Genomic DNA, 18,356 nt, shown 5'->3' with positions numbered 1-18,356 from the left:
TTTAAAGTCAGCTTATGTATTTTTTTTTTAATGAAATTGTGCTGAAATGTGTAGTGTATTGTAAAAATCTCTCCAAAAAAATTAATTAATTTTTTAACAAAGCATAAATTAAATACAAATTTTTAACCGCAAAAAATATAAAAATTATTATTTAATTCATGTTTTGTTAAAAAATTCTATTTTTTTTGGAGATATTCTTATAATATTATAAAGTTTTATGCAAAATTTTATTCAAAAATATGAATTCTACATGCGAGTTTACTTAAAAGAAATGACCAAGAGAGAAAATGAATTTTTTTCGGGGCTTAAAGTCAAAGATTTTTTTAGAGGGATGAAAACAAAAAGATGATATATTTATAGGGACTATAAATATATTTAACAAGGATTTATAGGTTAATAAGTTGAATCTAAATATGATTTATGATAGAACGTTATGACGTAATTTGATTTATTTAGTCGAACCCATTTAGCGAGATAGAACTTGATTGTTGTTTCAAAATATACATCTTATTAATATTATCAATTTGTATTGAAATAAAAAAAGTAACTGTGTCGCCGTGAGCTTAGCTTAGTTGGTAGGAACATTGCATAATTTATGCAGAGGCAGGGGTTCGAACCCCTGACACCCCACTTCTCCACATTTAAAAAAAAACAAAAAAAATAACGCTATTTGCATTTATATATAGATAACTCAACAATAGTCGTACATATGTTGGACATATTATTTCAACAATCTTTTTAAGAGTTTAATGATGGTGAGTTGAAGATTTACAACAACTTTGCATATAAAATCAATCAAAATATTTAGAATCATTACATTAATTAATATTTTTAATTTATTTATGTGGTAGTTCTGAAAGTTTTGATTAGGTTTTTTTTTTTGGGAAAAAGTATTGTTTGTTTATTGTTAAAAAACAAAAAGTTTGTTTATTTATTGTTAAAAAAACAAAAAGTATTACTTATTTATTTATAGAATAGAAAGAGAATGCAAAGAAATGGGTGGAGAGGAAGTAAGGGAAGCAGAGTGAGCGAGCAGTAATGTTAACTTGTGGAGCAAAATGGATGTCAGCCTCTCCAATTCCATCCAAATGCTCACGGCCTTCTTCTTCTTCATCTTCTTCCACCAATAACTATCGACCCGCCGTCATTCTCCCGGTTAGTCTCTCTTTCTCTTTCTCTATATCTATATTATCACCGCTCCTCACATCGCATTCATTTGGTTTTTTATTTCTTGAACCAGGGGTTAGGGAACAATTCCGGTGACTACCAGAAGTTGGAGGCAACTCTGAACAATAACTACGGTGTGTCCACCGTTGTTGCCAAGGTGTCAAGACCTGATTGGCTCCGGAATGCCGCTGGTTTGATCGATCCCAATTACTGGCGTGGCACTCTTCAACCAACGCCCATCCTCGATTGGTATTTGAAGAGAGTTGATGATGCTGTTCAAGAGGCCATGGATTTAGCACCTCCTGAGACCACTCTATCATTGATTGGTCACTCGGCCGGAGGATGGCTTGCGCGTCTGTATATGCAGCAATTTGGGGTGTCCAATATATCACTGTTATTAACTCTTGGAACCCCTCATCATCCACCTCCAAAAGGCGTCCCTGGTGTTATCGATCAAACCAGGGGTCTCCTTGATTATGTTCAACAATATTGCTCCAAACCTGTTTACACCCCTCACCTCAAGTATGTATGCATAGCAGGAAGGTAACACCCACACTCTTTCAAGGAAACTTACATCCCTCAAAAGTAGTCTTTTTTGATACTCAATTTCTACAATTTATAAAATGCAGACCATGCCAACACAAACATAACTTACTATACAATCAATTATTCATTTCATTTCTTACTACAAAATGAAGGTATATTCAAGGGGCTCCCCTTTTTGGAAACTCAAATCCAAATGCTGAGCCTGCACTTCCTACAGATACTTCTCATCTACTTCCCGAGGAGGCTGCTATTATCAAAGCTGCAACCACTTCTTCACCTAACATAACATTGCGTGCTCGCTTTGTTGGCCAAGGATACAAGCAGGTGAATGAATGCTGTTGTTTTAACCGTTAATTTATAGCCAAAACTATGGTTTGCAAACTGCTATTATTTGCTTGTGATAGATGCGGCAATTATGCTGACCAAAGTTCTAATAATAATTTCTCAGGTTTGTGGGCAAGCAGATGTATGGGGCGATGGTGTTGTGCCAGAAGTATCAGCTCATCTTGACGGTGCACTTAACATTTCCCTGGATGGAGTTTACCACTCCCCGGTTGGTTCAGATGATCTCATTAGACCATGGTATGGTTCCCCTGATGTGTTGGAACAATGGATAGAACACCTCTTTAATTAGCTTGAAGATGCTAGTGAATGCTATTACTGTACCATTATAGAAAATGATTTTCATTCTTCTTGTATTTATGGCTATTGTTTCGTTTATCACAAAGCAATATTTCCCTGGCCTTTCTAATCTGTTTGCTACTGGTATGTCTATAGAGGTCATAACCTAATTGATATTTTTAGGGATCATAGCTCATTTGTCTCATGCTAGTTTGTCGTCTAAAAGACATAATTGTTTATGCATTGATTTATTAAGTTGTTAGAAACATATTTCTTTGACTTTAAAACAAATTGTGGGGGATTGTTTTTAAATTTTATTATTTAAGGATATGTATTTAAAAACGAAGAAAATCATCCCTCTCTCGCTCGTCCTTCCCCCATCCACCACCTATGTTGACCTATGTAAAAATGGTCGGGTTACTGATACCATTGGTGACAATGACGTTTCCTTTGGTGATCAAAATTTCTTCATCTCCAATTCCAAGATCTGCCATATGTGCACGAAACAACACTTTGAGTCAACATTGGAGTGCCAAGTGAGGCGAGCTCTGCCATGCTTCATTGAACCCACACAACACCTCGGGCTCCTGCCTACATCATTCCACTTTGACCTCAACCACCAAAAGCACCAATACCAACCAGAGCTTTTAAACCACTCCCACTTCTCCCTTTACATTGGTTCCCTCGGGCTCCTGCCTACATCATTCCACTTTGACCTCAACCACCAAAAGCACCAAGACCAACCAGAGCTTTTAAACCACTCCCACTTCTCCCTTTACATTGGTTCCCTAATTGAAAGGAAGCTCTTCACGCCATCCAAGTTCACACCTGAAACCACAGGACCTTCTTTATAACGGCAAGACCTCAAACACAATTACTATAACCACCCAAATAAAGCAAACATCATGAATATTTTTCCAGAACTCCATCATCCGGTTATTATGACGAAACCAGACCAGTACCGTCCACTAGTGGAAAAAACACATTCCACAATGAGCTTTCACAGCAGAGATTCGCTGCTTTGCCACACAATGCAACAATGCGGTGAGGGAGTCACGTATGCTCACGAGTCAGCCGCCGCTGATCGTTCACTTACGCCATCATGTCATTTGCCATCCTGGCTCTTGCTTCACTACATACCCTCACTCTTCCTCCGTTTGTCGCCGACATGTCACACTCACCAGAATAAGGTTGGTATATTTATTTGGATTTTCTATCTTTTTTTTTTTCCTTCTAAATATGCAATGTCTAGTGTTCTACTATTATTTTTTTGTTAGGGAAGTTTTTGAGATTGTGACTTTAGGGAAAGAGACAACAAATTGGAGGCGTAGCCTACACTTTATGAGATTGAGAACTTTTGGTTAGGGAAGCTTTCACTTCCCATGGAAACTCCACATGCATTCAACAACTTGTTTCCAATTCCATTAACAAAAGGCAGCTACTTGCCATTTATTTCTGAATTTCAGGATTTAGGTGCACAGGTATACTTGTTGGAGATAGAACTTGGAATTGGTGTCTTTGTTGGAGGTAGAACCCTCACTAACTTGCTGCCAATAAATAATTCTATATGTAGTATAGTTCATTGGTTTTTCAAGACATATTTATATGTTAAGTTCTGGTTTTGCTGTGAATTGTTTAAAAAGTTTTGTACATCATCGTTATTATGTTAGTAATAGGTAGTTCATTTTCTTATTATTAATTGTTGTGTGTAGTAACTGCTATGTTACTGCTGTAGGTAGTCAGAATTATACATAAACTGAAAGGGAAAAAGGAGGGCATTAGTTATTTTATATGTTGGTTGGTTTGGGAGAGACTAGGCTCTCTAATTCCTAGAGGTTTGTTAGTTTTCTATGGCATCAGTTTTGTTTTTCTGCTGATTAATGTAACCACCTCTATTGGCAGAATAACCATAGTGTGTATCAATAATACATCATGTACATTTCCTTGTTATTATCCAATAATCTCCCAAATACCATCGAACTATCTTCAATATTTATTAATATTTGAACTAGTGTCTAACATGGTGACAACTAGGGTACCCATGGAAAAATGGTGGGTAATTTACCCCAACCAATAAACATTCACCTTTTTAGGTGGTATCCATAAACTATCTTGACCCCACCAATAAATTGCTCATTATGATTGGTTGGTGGGTAAATTACCCACCATTTTTCAAAGGTAATCTAGAAAAAACCATCTAACATATTACTAGTATATTGTGCTATCATGGCTTTTTTAAAGGTTAAATTTTAGAGCCTGTTATTCTCATGTTGCACCGGCATGCTTGCTGATATTGTATATGTGGCTACCGGAAAGTTTTCAAATTATATTACATGCATAGGTGCATGCATGTATACTTATTTCAATGAATTTTCTCAGGCATATATGTTATGTCCAAAAGCAGTTGGACATAGGTCTGTGGTCTTATTCAAGCAATAGGTGATAGATGATGGTACTTGAGTCACATGAAAGACTAGGAGGCTTATGGTATGTTAAATCCGTTTTGCTTTTTTTCTTGTTAACACTTGTAAATTGACATTCTCGTTATTTGTTTTAGTTATTGTTCCCAAAGGAATTGACACTATTGTTTGATTTAGCTGACCGTATTGTTATTTTTAAGATATGAAGTCTTGAATAGCAGCATTGTTAGATTTTGTGGCAGGTGCCGGAAAAGGCAACGCGTTGACAACCAAGACTGACCTAGAGGCTTCTTCCACTAGTAAAGTTGCTTTTGGAAAGAACACATATTGCACATTGTTTGGGGGTTGACATGCTGTTGCTACTAAGATGATATATTTTGTTTAAAGGTGTTTTAAGACATGCATAAGGAGGATTGTCCTGAACATATATATGCCACAGAAAGTATTGTCACAAAGGAATGTACATGTGTGAGACATGCTTTTGCTTGGATTGTATAGTTTATTGTATTCTTTTAAGGGTTAAATATGTTTTTGGTCCTATAAATATATCAACTTTTCGTTTTAGTCCCTCCAAAATTTTCCTTCAATTTTTAGTCCCTATAAAATTTTCAATCACTACTTTTGGTCCCTATTTTTAAGTAAATTTTTGTATTTTTCAATGAAATTGTGCAGAAATTTATGGAATATTGTAAAAATCACTCCCCAAAAAAATTAGAATTTTTTTAACAAAACATGAATTAAATATGAATTTTTTACCGTAAAAAATATAAAAATTCATATTTAATTTATGTTTTGGTAAAAAATTCTAATTTTTTTAGGGAGAGATGCTTATAATATTATACATTTTTCTGCAAAATTTTATTTAAAAATATGAATTCTACATATGAGTTTACTTTAAACGATGGACCAAAAATAAAGATTGAAAATTTTATAAGGACTAAAAGTTGAAGGAAATTTTTAGAGGGACTAAAATGAAAAGTTTGTATATTTATAGGGATCAAAAACATATTTAACCCTTCTTTTAATGAAAATTTTTTAAGACGAGGGGTTGGTACTCCAGTCAAAGGCCGAGTAGATCTCAAGACTCAAAGAACATTCACAAAAATATTTACATTTAAGACCCTATGTTTTGCACAAATAAGACTTTTTTTAATGAAACAAACTTATGACATATCATTAGTAGTAGTTTGTTCCATAAAGTTATATATGACATCAAAATCTTGCACGTTGAATATCTAGTAGCTCGAGCTAACTGATGATCTGCTACATTAGCTTGTCTCCCAGTAAATTTTACATAGTTTCGACTCTTCTAAATGTTAGTGTAAACTCTTTTTTTTTTTTTCCTTTAATTTTTTTTCCTTCGATGTCTTTTGCTTTTAAAACTTACATGATAACTTTTCATATTTCATATATTATATTTATTTAATGTATATATTATTTACAACAATTTTTAAAATAAATACAAATTTAATCTAAAATCACTTGGATAAGATAATTTGAGTTCCTTCTGATTATTTTTTTGGTAGGGTCCATTCAGTGAATATAGAACACTATAATTTTTTCAAGATTAATTTTATGGCACTTAATGGTGCAAAAGTAAAATAGTATTGCATTACACATTCTTTTTCTCTACGGTTAGATCAGCGATGGACATCATATATCACTTGAAGCAATGGTGGAATTTCTTAATCTAATGATGAAATCAAACTTGTGATCGTAAATGATACAACATCTAGTTCAACTGTGTACACTATACTATAACTAGATATTTTTTTAGTATAACAATGTTACTTGAAATCTAAAATCCGATAGCATATAAAAATACATGACATATAGCTATTGATTTAAAAGAGAGAAAAAAAAAAAAAAAAAAACTTACAATGAAATTTGTACGGTATTGGAGAACAAGTTTAAAGTTGAAATTAAGAAGGGTGAAGGAAGGTAAAATTAGAGGTAAGGAATTGAGTGACGGGGCAGTGTTGAAATAAAAGAAATAGAATAACCTCATCTCACCCTTTTCTTATCCGAATGGGGGAAGGGGGGATGTTGTATCACCCAGAAGAGAAGAGAAGAAGCGTACCCTTGAATGAAATGAAGTTAGTTAGTAGTTAGTTAGTTAGTAACTCTTATTTTTTGGAGAAAGGATAATGTGGTCATCATCGTCGTCGTGTTTATTGCCACAATTCATCTGCAACCCAGACACTTTCATCAGAATCCCTACCCACCGGCATCATCATCATCATCATCATCATCTCTTTCTTCTTCAGTGTATGCATAAACAATTCTCTATTATATTATATTATATTCTCATTTCTCACCTCACTCTTTTCTTTTTGATGCAGCACCCAAAACAACTACAACAAGACACTGTATTTTGTCTTCTTCAACGGCACTCCTTGATTTCAAATTTGATGTTGCTCCTGCTGAATCTGAAAACTCACCACCTTGGCCCTATGCCTCTCAGGTAATTAAGGTTATCAATTTCTTAATTTCAGTTTCACCCTTCACTTCCTTGCATTGCCTCCAACCACAAACTAACTATATTATATTATATTCAGGCACACTCCTCCTCCTCATCTGTAGAATCACTTCTTACTAGTGAAGACGCTGTTATAGCTGCTGCTGCTTCCGAAGCTCTTACTCTTGCTAAGGCTGCTGCAAAGCTTGCAAAGGATGCTACTCTCTTAGTCAATAACAAGCTCCCACAACATAATCAACAACCACCGCAACTTCCTTCCACCCCTGAAAATTTACTTCTCAAATGGGTTCAACACATGGAAGCAGCCGAATATGCTGCTGCTGCTGTATCCATTGCCACTGGACCAGCAGGACCAGATATAATGGAACATCTTCACATTAGCCCCAACCAAGAGGATGACTTTAATGATGACGACGAGCCTACCTCTGAGGAACTTGAAGATGTAGAGGAACAGCTTTACGATACTAGTATAGATGCAAGATCCGGGCGCCAAACAGAAAGAAAAGCCAGAAGAGTCAGAGCTTCTGGGAAGGCTGCCACAAACATCGTCTCCTTCAGGTCTGGATCCACCACCAGGAAAAAGCGTGTTCGTACACAAGAGGTTGACTATTCTGATCCATTGCGTTACTTAAGAACAACAACTAGAACTACAAGGCTTCTCACTACATCCGAAGAAATTAAGTTCTCTGAAGGAATACAGGTAAAGTTCGCATGCATTACCACTTAGAACCAAGGTTTTATAACAAAAGTCTACTATCGCCATCTGGTCCGCGGCATCATGGTTTTTGATGTCTCTTTGACCAACATTGAGGCTGCAGTTCTTCGCAATATTGAGAGAATCATGATGCTACCACAATTGTTAGTGTGATGGCAATTTAAAAGCTTGTTTAGAACAATATGGTAGAGAATAAACCATTCTCTTCATATGCTCTTGATAGTTGATATGCTCCTAAATCACCCAATATTTTCATAAAGTGCTTGTTGATCTTATGATTTTGTAAATTAATATCTATATCATTCTTAAGATATATCTCAGTGCCAGAAAAGGAAAGAATGTTACATGAATAATTGTTCATTTGATCACAGGAAAGAATATTAATAGTGAAAGGTTTTATTACTTGAAAGATTTGACAGTGTATTAACAACAATAATCAACTAAATTATCAATTTAGGTGAACTAATTTAGCTTCTTCAAAAAAAATAAAAATCAACTGAATTATATTTTACTTTAAGTTATATTATTCTACTTTTATTGTCTAATTCATTTGCCTCTTCCTCTTCTCCTGCCAATATAATTCAGGACCTCATAAAGCTCGAAAAACTTCAAGAGGACCTTGCAGAAAAATGTGGTGGCCAGCCCACATTTGCTCAATGGGCTACAATGGCAGGGGTAGATCAAAAGACCCTAAGAAAACGTTTGAATTATGGTGTATTTTGCAAAGAAAAAATGATTAAAAGCAATATACGACTTGTCATATCAGTTGCTAAGAATTATCAGGGATCTGGGATGAGTCTGCAAGATCTGGTCCAGGTATATTTTCCCCTGTACAATATTTTGCTAGAAAGTACGGACACTAAAGGGGGCACCACACACGGATATAATTTGAAATATGCACTGGGCTATGACAAATTTTAAAATTATAGGACATGAAAAAGCTGTAGTATAGCACATAAAATTAATATTAAAACACATCTTAAATCAAAAGAGGATAAATACTTTTAAAGTTAGTATGAGTCATTGCACTTGGAGACATAGTAAAATATTATTTACTTCTATTCTTGTGATATTCAACATGGCTGCTGTTTCAAAGAGTCCACACTTCTTCAATGGTTCAGTAATCAACCATTTAACTATTTTTCGTTGGGTTACAGGAAGGATGCCGCGGGCTTGTAAGAGGTGCAGAGAAGTATGATGCTTCTAAGGGTTTTAAGTTCTCAACCTATGCTCATTGGTGGATTAAACAGGCAGTTCGGAAATCACTTTCTGTTCAGTCAAGGACTATTCGCTTGCCAGTGAGTATTATCTTTATCTTTGATTATTTCTTTCTGACCATGCATGGAAATATTTTCATTACCTGTTTATTTGAAAATTGCCAAAACTCCAACAATGACTTCTGCCATTCCGTAAAATAGAAGCTCATAGAGCCGCAGTCCTCCTCATCCTCATTGTTGGGACATTGACCTGATTTGATGTTGGTTCGACCAAAACGAGGTGAAACAAATACGAGTAGAGTTTTGAAGCATTCATGTTTGTTTCCCCTGTTCTCGTTGAACAACCATCAATTAGGTCACCATCGCAGTCGTGCGGATGAGGAGACCATGAGCTTCTTTTGGGGGCCGCATCAATATTCGTTGATTTTTTGACACTTTATAAGTACACCAATTCACCGTGGACTATCTATAAAGTGGTACACGGTAGAATTTTTCTAGAGTTGAAATAGCTCTTATGTTTATAACAGACTTTTTTGCAATATTTTTGGCTTAACAGTTCCACATGGTGGGGGCAACTTACAAAGTGAAGGAGGCAAGAAAACAGTTGTACAGTGAAAATGGAAGACAACCTGACGATGAAGAAGTTGCCGAAGCAACTGGGCTGTCGATGAAGAGGCTTAGTGCTGTCCTTTTGACCCCAAAAGCTCCCAGATCTCTAGAACAGAAAGTTGGGATCAACCAGAGTCTTAAACTTTCAGTCTGTTCCTAATCTTGTTCAAATTTGTGCTTCAGGATTTTTTTCTTCTTCATGTGATATTCATTTTTCTGATACATTGGTGTGCATTTCTGACCAGGAAGTACTTGCTGATCCTGAAGCTGAAACAGCCGAAGAACAGCTCATTAAGCAGTTCATGAAAAAGGACCTGGAAAAGGTATTGGACAGTCTCAATCCTAGAGAGAAACAGGTGATTAAATGGAGATTTGGTATGGATGATGGAAGGATGAAGACACTACAAGAGATTGGGGAAATGATGGGTGTAAGTAGGGAGAGAATTAGACAAATTGAGTCATGTGCTTTTAGGAAGCTTAAAAATAAGAAGAGAGCCAAGCATTTGCAGCAGTATTTTGTTTCATAATCCCATCAAATATTGAAGTTAGCTTATTACAGGTCCTGATATCTTTGTTCTTTTTATGTATGTTCTTCCTCCACATTTTCTTCATTATTCAAGAGAAAACAAAAAGGTTATTTTCAGTATACTAGGAATCATGTAAACACAAGCAAATGACTTTTTGACCAAGAGTTCATCATTATTTTTTTTGTACGTGGTGGATTTAAACCAGAAAAGAGCCTTAAAAATTGGAGAAAGTAATAGAGATAATGATGTTTAAAATAGAGGGAAAAATAAGCAAGAGAAAGCAAATGAATGGAGAAAAATAAAGAGAAAGTAATAAGAGATAACGATGTTTCAAATTACTGTTTAAATAACACAACTTTCTTTGTGTGCAAGTATTTTATGATTTTGTTAGTATTTTACACTCTAGTGGACTTCTTGAGATTTTGTTATATATATATATATATATATATAGAGTCAGGATTCGTTGACACCAGGTGTCAACGGATTCGTTGACACCAAATTCCAACCATTCATTTAAATTGATCTAAAGGTTCACATTTATTCATTTACAAACCTCACATGATCTCTCATTCCTTGATTGCACATGACTAATCCCCTCTCTGGTATCTTTTATTGCCGAAATCAGTGGCCATATCCTTCTTCATCCTATGATGATCACTTCCTCAATCACAATGCAGATTCTTTGACTTTGATTGTGTGGTGCAGTACAAAAAACTAGTTTATCCAGTAAGATTCAATCTGTGCCAACAAATTTATTTTTATTTAGAAACACTTGTTCTTTATTATTGTAAAGACGTGTGTTCCAGGATAGTAACCAATTAACCATTAACATGAAATTGTATATGTTGTCTATGGAGTTTGTGGAAAAAAGCTTTCTTTTCTTCTCTGATATAATTGTTTTAAAAATTAATCCTATCAAAGATGGGGTTTTTTTCAGAAACATATTATATATACTATCAATCTTTGGTCTGTCCTGTTACCTTCCACAAAGCAATAGAACTATTTAGGGCACATAAATTGGGGAAAAATCAAAATTGGGTAAAAGAAAAAAAATCAAATACCAACTTATAGTGAGGAAACAAACAGGGATAATTGAATTGAAGCTTGATTTTGTAACAAAATTTTCACGCAAGACTATCGTCAATTTATTCATGGAGGAAGAGCACCAACCTCGACAATGAACAAGAGAGAGCAAAAGCATATACAAAATTATCAGTTTTAACCCAGATCAACGAGAAGATTCAGTAAGCTTATTACGGTAATTGGGTTTTCCAGTTGTGGATGATGATAATCGTATACACGACAGAAAAGGTGAGTTGGTTTAAAAATTATTATGACCCTTTGATCAAATAAATTAAATGGTTAAGATTTGGTGTTAACGAATCCCAACCATTCATTTAAATTGATCTAAAGGTTCACATTTATTCATTTACAAACCTCACATGATCTCTCATTCCTTGATTGCACATGACTAATCCTCTCTCTGGTATCTTTTATTGCCGAAATCAGTGGCCATATCCTTCTTCATCCTATGATGATCACTTCCTCAATCACAATGCAGATTCTTTGACTTTGATTGTGTGGTGCAGTACAAAAAACTAGTTTATCCAGTAAGATTCAATCGGTGCCAACGAATTTATTTTTATTTAGAAACACTTGTTCTTTATTATTGTAAAGACGTGTGTTCCAGGATAGTAACCAATTAACCATTAACATGAAATTGTATATGTTGTCTATGGAGTTTGTGGAAAAAAGCTTTCTTTTCTTCTCTGATATAATTGTTTTAAAAACTAATCCTATCAAAGATGGGGTTTTTTTCAGAAACATATTATATATACTATCAATCTTTGGTCTGTCCTGTTGCTTTCCACAAAGCAATAGAACTATTTAGGGCACATAAATTGGGGAAAAATCAAAATTGGGTAAAAGAAAAAAAATCAAATACCAACTTATAGTGAGGAAACAAACAGGGATAATTGAATTGAAGCTTGATTTTGTAACAAAATTTTCACGCAAGACTATCGTTAATTTATTCATGGAGGAAGAGCACCAACCTCGACAATGAACAAGAGAGAGCAAAAGCATATACAAAATTATCAGTTTTAACCTAGATCAACGAAAAGATTCAGTAAGCTTATTACGGTAATTGGGTTTTCCAGTTGTGGATGATGATAATCGTATACACGACAAAAAAGGTGAGTTGGTTTAAAAATTATTATGACCCTTTGATCAAATAAATTAAATGGTTAAGATTTGGTGTTAACGAATCCTGTCTCATATATATATATATATATATATATATATATATATATATATATATATATATATATATATATATATATAGTTCATCTAATTTTTTTTTCTTCCTGCAAATAACGTCTTTCAAATGTTTTTAATGTATTCTTTTAAGTCAACTTAATGTGTATTTTTTCCTGAAAATATTTGAATGAACATTGTATGAAAAAAAAAATTGAATGCTTGAACGACATTTGAAATATTTATAGAAGAAAATAAAACATTTGATATATTTTCGAATGACCATTTTTTTTACCACTTTGCTTTGGATTTTCTTTTTTAGTATTATTAATATCGATAAATATATATTTTTTCCGTAGATCTAATCTCATAAAATCTGCAACAATAAGATGCAGATATTTAATGATGTTTGACATATAAAATAAAATAAAAAATATATTTAATAGAAACACTACATTAATGTTTAACCTATTTGAGGTTGGCCTAGTGGTTGGCTTGCGATTTTGGAGTATGCTTCTCTCAAGGTCTCATGTTCGATTCCCTTTGGTGCCAATTTCGGCGGACAAGTTCATAGCTCTGGCTTAAAACGGGGCCCTCGCAAGTGGGCGGTGGGATTGGTCCCCTCGGATTAGTCGATCCTTGGATCGGATACATCATATTGACTTTCTCGTATCGGTACATAGAAATTTGCTTTCACAAATATAAACACATGATAAAATCTACATTAGAAGCGATGCAAATATTTTACGGTGGTTTGCATATAATTTTTTTTTAATAGAAACACTTTACATCAATGTTAATATTTTGAAAATAATCATGAGTTTTTGTAATTTTATCTATCGATATATAAAAATTTACTTCGGTCGATACAAGTGCATAAAATAACAAAATATTTAACCACTATATTAATATTTATATTTTAAAAATAGTCATTAGTTTTCAAAGTTCTATTTTATCTTATTGTCATTTTCATATCACACTACATGAAAAAATTCCTTTGTAACAATTTTTTTTTCCACATAAGCAAAAATCCATAACAAACACAGTGCAACTATTTAATGGATTTTTTCATGTAAAAGATTTTTTCTAATAAAACTATTATATTAATGTTGATATAGTATTATAGTGCAAATATTTAACGAATTTTTACTCTTAAAATAATTTTTTAATGAGCAAATCTACCGTACTATTTAGTGTTTCCCATATTTTAATTACTAGCCTTCATTATACAATAGACCTGAATTTAAAATTTGCACAACTCGTTTGACATAATTATCGTTAGTTATGATATATTTTGTTCATTTGTTGTTATCTTTCTTGAGTTGAAATATTCTCCATTTATAAAATTAAACGACAATTGTTATTATAAAAAAGATAGACATAAAAAATAGTTGATGAGTGTTATGATTGTCATATAGCATTTCATAATATTAAGAAGCATAGACGTTGGTACTATACCATAACATAATTTTCCATGACATCGTCCTTGATACCGTAACGTAACATTATAGGTTAAGTACAGGGACGGAGCTAGGTACTAATGAAAAGGGGCAGCCGCCACCCATGAAATATATAGGACCCCTATAGGACTCATGTGCATATTAACCGTTCGCTGCCCATGCTTTCATATCCATTTGGTTCACTTATACTAAATTTTATTTTTTTAATTAAAGGTCCACTCATGTTCTCTTTTTCCTTACCATCCACTCATATTTTTTTTATAATAATAAATATAGCATGTTGAATTTATCAATCTATTAAGTTTTATTCCTATTTTCAAGTAGAAGCCAACAACGTTTGGGAAATTAGGGGTGATAGAGATACCCTAAATCATACATTCAAGAACAATTATATTCTAAAGTTCCAATTTCTAAAAATTTCAAGTACCGCCACATCTCAAGATTTAGTAGTATATATTTGTTATTGTTTATCTTGCAAACAAAGTAGGAGCAGGGAAACAAAATAGGAGGAAACTGTTATAGGATGGACTCCATTTAGTAAAAACAAAGTAGCAATGATGAGTTGAAAATAGGAGCAACGATTATAGGATGAAACAGTTAGCGTCCGGGTTAACTTTAATAAATAAGAGATAAGATATCTCTCCGTTTGAAAATAAGATTTTGATTAAATTAATTAAATTAACTAAATTCAATAAGTTTAATTAAACAGGGTAATACAGTAAAAGTAAGCATATAATTTAGGTTAAAATTAGGGCAACAGTTAGCGTCCGGATTAACTTTAATAAATAAGAGATAAGAGATCTCTCCGTTTGAAAATAAGATTTTGATTAAATTAACTAAATTCAATAGGTTTAATTATACATGGGTAATACAGTAAAAGTAAGCATAGAATTTAGGTTAAAATTAGGGCAACAGTTAGCGTCCAGGTTAACTTTAATAAATAAGAGATATTTATTTTGTCTTTATTTCTTTAAATGAAAGAAATGAAGAAGAATTTAATCGAAAGGATCCTAACTTTTTTTTTTTTGGGTTAGAACTTTAATTGAATACATTTATTTCTAATTCAAATGGATAAGGTGAAATGACAAACTTACTTGCTCCCACACTGGAAGCTGTTGACCACGTAAACGAATTCCTTCTGTCATTGGTTCCAGGAGACGAAAAGGAATATATCAGTTCTGATTCGGTCTGCAAATCAGATGAGAATAGTGAGGTACAAAGCGAGTGGTTTACCACCGAATTCTTAAACGATATCAAGTGTTTCGGTATTCCAAACCATAAATTGAGATTTAAAGTTGGATGTCCAGTTATGTTGATGAGGAATATTGATCAGGCAGCTGGATTGTGCAATGGGACTAGGTTGATTGTAGACAATCTTGGGAATAACTTTATTGGTGCAACTGTTATTACCGGAAAAAATGCTGGTGAAAAGGTAATTATTCCAAGAATGAACTTAGTGCCGAGTGATCCTGGACTGCCTTTCAAATTCACTAGGAGACAGCTCCCGTTGGCGTTGTGTTTTGCAATGACAATAAATAAAAGTCAGGGTCAGTCGTTGTCTCATGTTGGAATCTATCTTTCCAAACCAGTTTTTACTCATGGACAGTTGTACGTCGCTGTGTCGAGAGTCAATTCCAAAAAGGGATTGAAAATGCTTATTCTAGATGAAGAAAACCATGTGTGTACTGAGACCACTAATGTTGTGTACCGTGATGTTTTTCGGAACGTTTAATCAGTCAATCCTGATGACGCAGGTGTGTACGAGTTTTTTTTTTTTTTTTTGTCTCTTTTATTTTGTTTGATCGTGTTGCCTCTCATTTTTCTGGAAAGTCATGTGACGATGTCGTCCAGGCCAATGGTTTGCTTGGTCGATTACATTGATGCAACTCTACCTTTTGGTTTTTACTTTTGGATTGCCTCTGTTAGTGAACTGTATTTATGAAATGGAACTAATTTCTCATTATTTAAAATGTAGAATCCTGTTGATTCACCTATGCCCGCAGAAATTGCTGCAACGAGTGGACAAAGTTTTCTTTTCAAGGTGTTCCCCGAAAGCTATTTTTAATGATGATGTTAGGAGGTCCTACCAAGTTAGGAAAAGCACAAGTGATGATGCGATTGTTGGGTGGTAGCCGTGGAGTTTTAATGGCTTCCAAAAACCTTTTTTAATTTGCTTCAATAACTAGGAGTTCAACTACTCATTGAACACTTTGCATTGTTTTGTTTCATCTTCGTAACTTCATCCGGATTAACGTCGGTTTTGTTATTTGAGATTCTTTTTGAGAGAAAAAGATAAAATTGGTTATCCCAATTGACTATCCCGGAGCCACGTGTAATGGAACCGGACCGACCTTAAATACTAATATTTCGGTTTTACATTCGTTAAATCATTTCCGTTTACTGATACAAAATCCTCAATAAACATGTATACGTTGATATTTTTATATAATATGCAATACATAATACAAAAACAATGCGTCATATTGATTTCCTAAAAAACAAAAAACAATGCGTTATATTGATATATTGTGTATAAAATAATCAAGGATCAATTTGCAGTTTAATTAGGTTTTATAAAATAAAATTTAAAAAATTAATCGCAATTCTAGCCCGTGCTTGGCACGGGTTTCCAGTTTATTTCTAATTCAAATGGATAAGGTGAAATGACAAACTTACTGCTCCCTCCATTCCTTTTTAGCTCTTGATACAAGTTTTAAGGAGTAATTAAAGTATATAAATATTTGTGTATTTTTTACTTAAATGTCCTTATTTATCATTAACTTCCATAAGAGTTTACTTGTTGGAATTAATATTGCGGATTCTTGGTTAAACGAGGCGGCGTCTATTCTGCACTGTAAGGTTGGTAAGGTTCCTTTTTTGTATCTTGGCCTATCGATTGGTGGTGACCCTCGGAAACTAGCATTTTGGGACCCTGTGTTGCATACCATTAAATCTAGATTGTCCGGGTGGCAGAGTCGTTTTCTCTCATTCGGAGGCCGATTGGTTTTGATCAAGTCTGTCCTGTCCTCTTTGCTTGTCTACGCTCTTTCCTTTTTCAAAGCTGCGTCAGGTATAATCTCTTCCATAGAATCTTTGTTTAAAATGTTTTTTTGGGGAGGGAGTGAGGACAACAGGAAAATTTCCTGGATCGCTTGGAATTATATTTGTTCACGAAAGGAGTATGGGGGTTGGGGGTGAGGAAGTTGAAGGAATTTAATCTTGCGTTGTTAGGAAAATGGTGTTGGAGGATGTTAGTTGATAGAGGTGGGTTGTGGTATAAGGTTTTGTTAGCGAGATATGGTGAGGAGGCAGAGAGGTTGGAGGTAGGGGGCCGGAGTGATTCCTTTTGGTGGATGGAGATAACGAAGATTAGAGATGGTAATGGTGTCGAGGGAGGGGGCTGGTTTGATGAGAGGGTGGCGAGGAAGGTAGGAGACGGGTCGAATACCTTGTTTTGGTATGATAGATGGATTGGAGATGTTCCGTTGCTTAGGAGGTTTGACCGTTTATTTAGCTTAGCTCAAAATAAGTTGATTACGGTGTCAGATATGTTCGCGCGGGGTTGGGAGGTAGGAGGCGAGGCGTGGAGTTGGAGGAGACCGTTGTGGGTGTGGGAGGAGGAGTTGTTAGGCGAGTGTCGCCTGCTACTTAATACTTTTATTGTGCATACTGATGTTTCTGACAGGTGGCAGTGGCTTCCGGACATTAGGGAAGGCTACACAGTAAGCAATGCGTATGACATCTTAACGTTTCAGGCTGCACCTTTAATCTCCGTGACAGATGAGCTCGTTTGGCACAAGCATGTTCCTTTGAAGGTTTCCATTCTCGCATGGCGACTTCTTCGCGATAGGCTGCCCACGAAAATCAACCTTCAGCAGCACGACATTGTACACTCGGAGGATATCAGGTGTGTTGCAGGTTGTGGCTTTGACGAAACGACACATCACTTGTTTCTTCAGTGTGACTTTTTTGGCGGCCTTTGACAGCATATCAAGAATTGGATTGGCATTTCCGGTGTCGATTTGTATACCATCCATGATCACCTTTATCAGTTTACTAATAGTGGTGGGTCGACAAAGCGCCGGATATTCATGCAGATGATTTGGCTTTTGTGTGTGTGGATAGTTTGGAACGAAAGAAATAATAGAACATTCAAGAATTCCCAAGTTAATATGTTCGATCTTGTAGAAAAGGTTAAGTATCATTCATTGTGGTGGCTGAAAGCCAACAACGCCAATTTTGTTTACGGCACGTTCCGATGGTGGTCGGACCCGTTACTTTGTTTGGGTATCGACTGACTTGTTTTTGTAATTATTCTGTGAATGTTTGTTCTTTGGGG

General features: G+C 34.7%; 3 protein-coding genes across 3 annotated transcripts; all 3 read left to right on the top strand.

Annotated features, from left to right (window-relative positions):
• Positions 1-978: 978 nt before the first annotated feature.
• LOC11429309 (uncharacterized) lies at positions 979-2,539 on the top strand. Its single transcript, XM_003604036.4, has 4 exons — positions 979-1,155; positions 1,241-1,710; positions 1,866-2,037; positions 2,162-2,539. Exons 1-4 carry the CDS (start codon positions 1,039-1,041, stop codon positions 2,345-2,347), a joined length of 945 nt encoding a protein of 314 aa, XP_003604084.1. The 5' UTR covers positions 979-1,038; the 3' UTR covers positions 2,348-2,539.
• Positions 2,540-2,768: 229 nt separating this feature from the next.
• LOC120579646 (uncharacterized) lies at positions 2,769-5,318 on the top strand. Its single transcript, XM_039832223.1, has 3 exons — positions 2,769-3,524; positions 3,801-3,861; positions 4,714-5,318. The coding sequence occupies exons 1-3, from the start codon at positions 3,240-3,242 to the stop codon at positions 4,746-4,748; spliced, it is 381 nt and encodes a 126-aa protein (XP_039688157.1). The 5' UTR covers positions 2,769-3,239; the 3' UTR covers positions 4,749-5,318.
• A 1,391-nt stretch (positions 5,319-6,709) lies between these two features.
• Positions 6,710-10,487, top strand: LOC11419288 (RNA polymerase sigma factor sigB). The gene is made up of 7 exons (XM_003604033.4): positions 6,710-7,022; positions 7,097-7,218; positions 7,313-7,933; positions 8,534-8,764; positions 9,106-9,246; positions 9,722-9,922; positions 10,020-10,487. Exons 1-7 carry the CDS (start codon positions 6,902-6,904, stop codon positions 10,299-10,301), a joined length of 1,719 nt encoding a protein of 572 aa, XP_003604081.1. The 5' UTR covers positions 6,710-6,901; the 3' UTR covers positions 10,302-10,487.
• The last annotated feature ends 7,869 nt before the right edge of the window (positions 10,488-18,356 follow it).

Source organism: Medicago truncatula, chromosome 3, assembly GCF_003473485.1.
Source record: "Medicago truncatula cultivar Jemalong A17 chromosome 3, MtrunA17r5.0-ANR, whole genome shotgun sequence".
Taxonomy (NCBI): domain Eukaryota; kingdom Viridiplantae; phylum Streptophyta; class Magnoliopsida; order Fabales; family Fabaceae; genus Medicago; species Medicago truncatula.
The sequence above is the reverse complement of the archived record's forward strand: the minus strand, read 5'-3'. Positions and strand labels throughout refer to the sequence as shown.

Excerpts from the sequence above, each read along its gene's own strand:
- LOC11419288 (XM_003604033.4), top strand. The coding sequence starts at position 6,902 with ATGTGGTCATCATCGTCGTCGTGTTTATTGCCACAATTCATCTGCAAC. Across the intron at positions 7,219-7,312 it reads CTTGGCCCTATGCCTCTCAG|GCACACTCCTCCTCCTCATC; the intron begins GTAATTAAGGTT and ends TATTATATTCAG. Across the intron at positions 9,923-10,019 it reads ACCAGAGTCTTAAACTTTCA|GAAGTACTTGCTGATCCTGA; the intron begins GTCTGTTCCTAA and ends ATTTCTGACCAG.
- LOC120579646 (XM_039832223.1), top strand. The coding sequence starts at position 3,240 with ATGAATATTTTTCCAGAACTCCATCATCCGGTTATTATGACGAAACCA. Across the intron at positions 3,525-3,800 it reads GTCACACTCACCAGAATAAG|GATTTAGGTGCACAGGTATA; the intron begins GTTGGTATATTT and ends TCTGAATTTCAG. Across the intron at positions 3,862-4,713 it reads AATTGGTGTCTTTGTTGGAG|GCATATATGTTATGTCCAAA; the intron begins GTAGAACCCTCA and ends GAATTTTCTCAG.
- LOC11429309 (XM_003604036.4), top strand. The coding sequence starts at position 1,039 with ATGTTAACTTGTGGAGCAAAATGGATGTCAGCCTCTCCAATTCCATCC. Across the intron at positions 1,711-1,865 it reads TATGTATGCATAGCAGGAAG|GTATATTCAAGGGGCTCCCC; the intron begins GTAACACCCACA and ends TACAAAATGAAG. Across the intron at positions 2,038-2,161 it reads TTGGCCAAGGATACAAGCAG|GTTTGTGGGCAAGCAGATGT; the intron begins GTGAATGAATGC and ends ATAATTTCTCAG.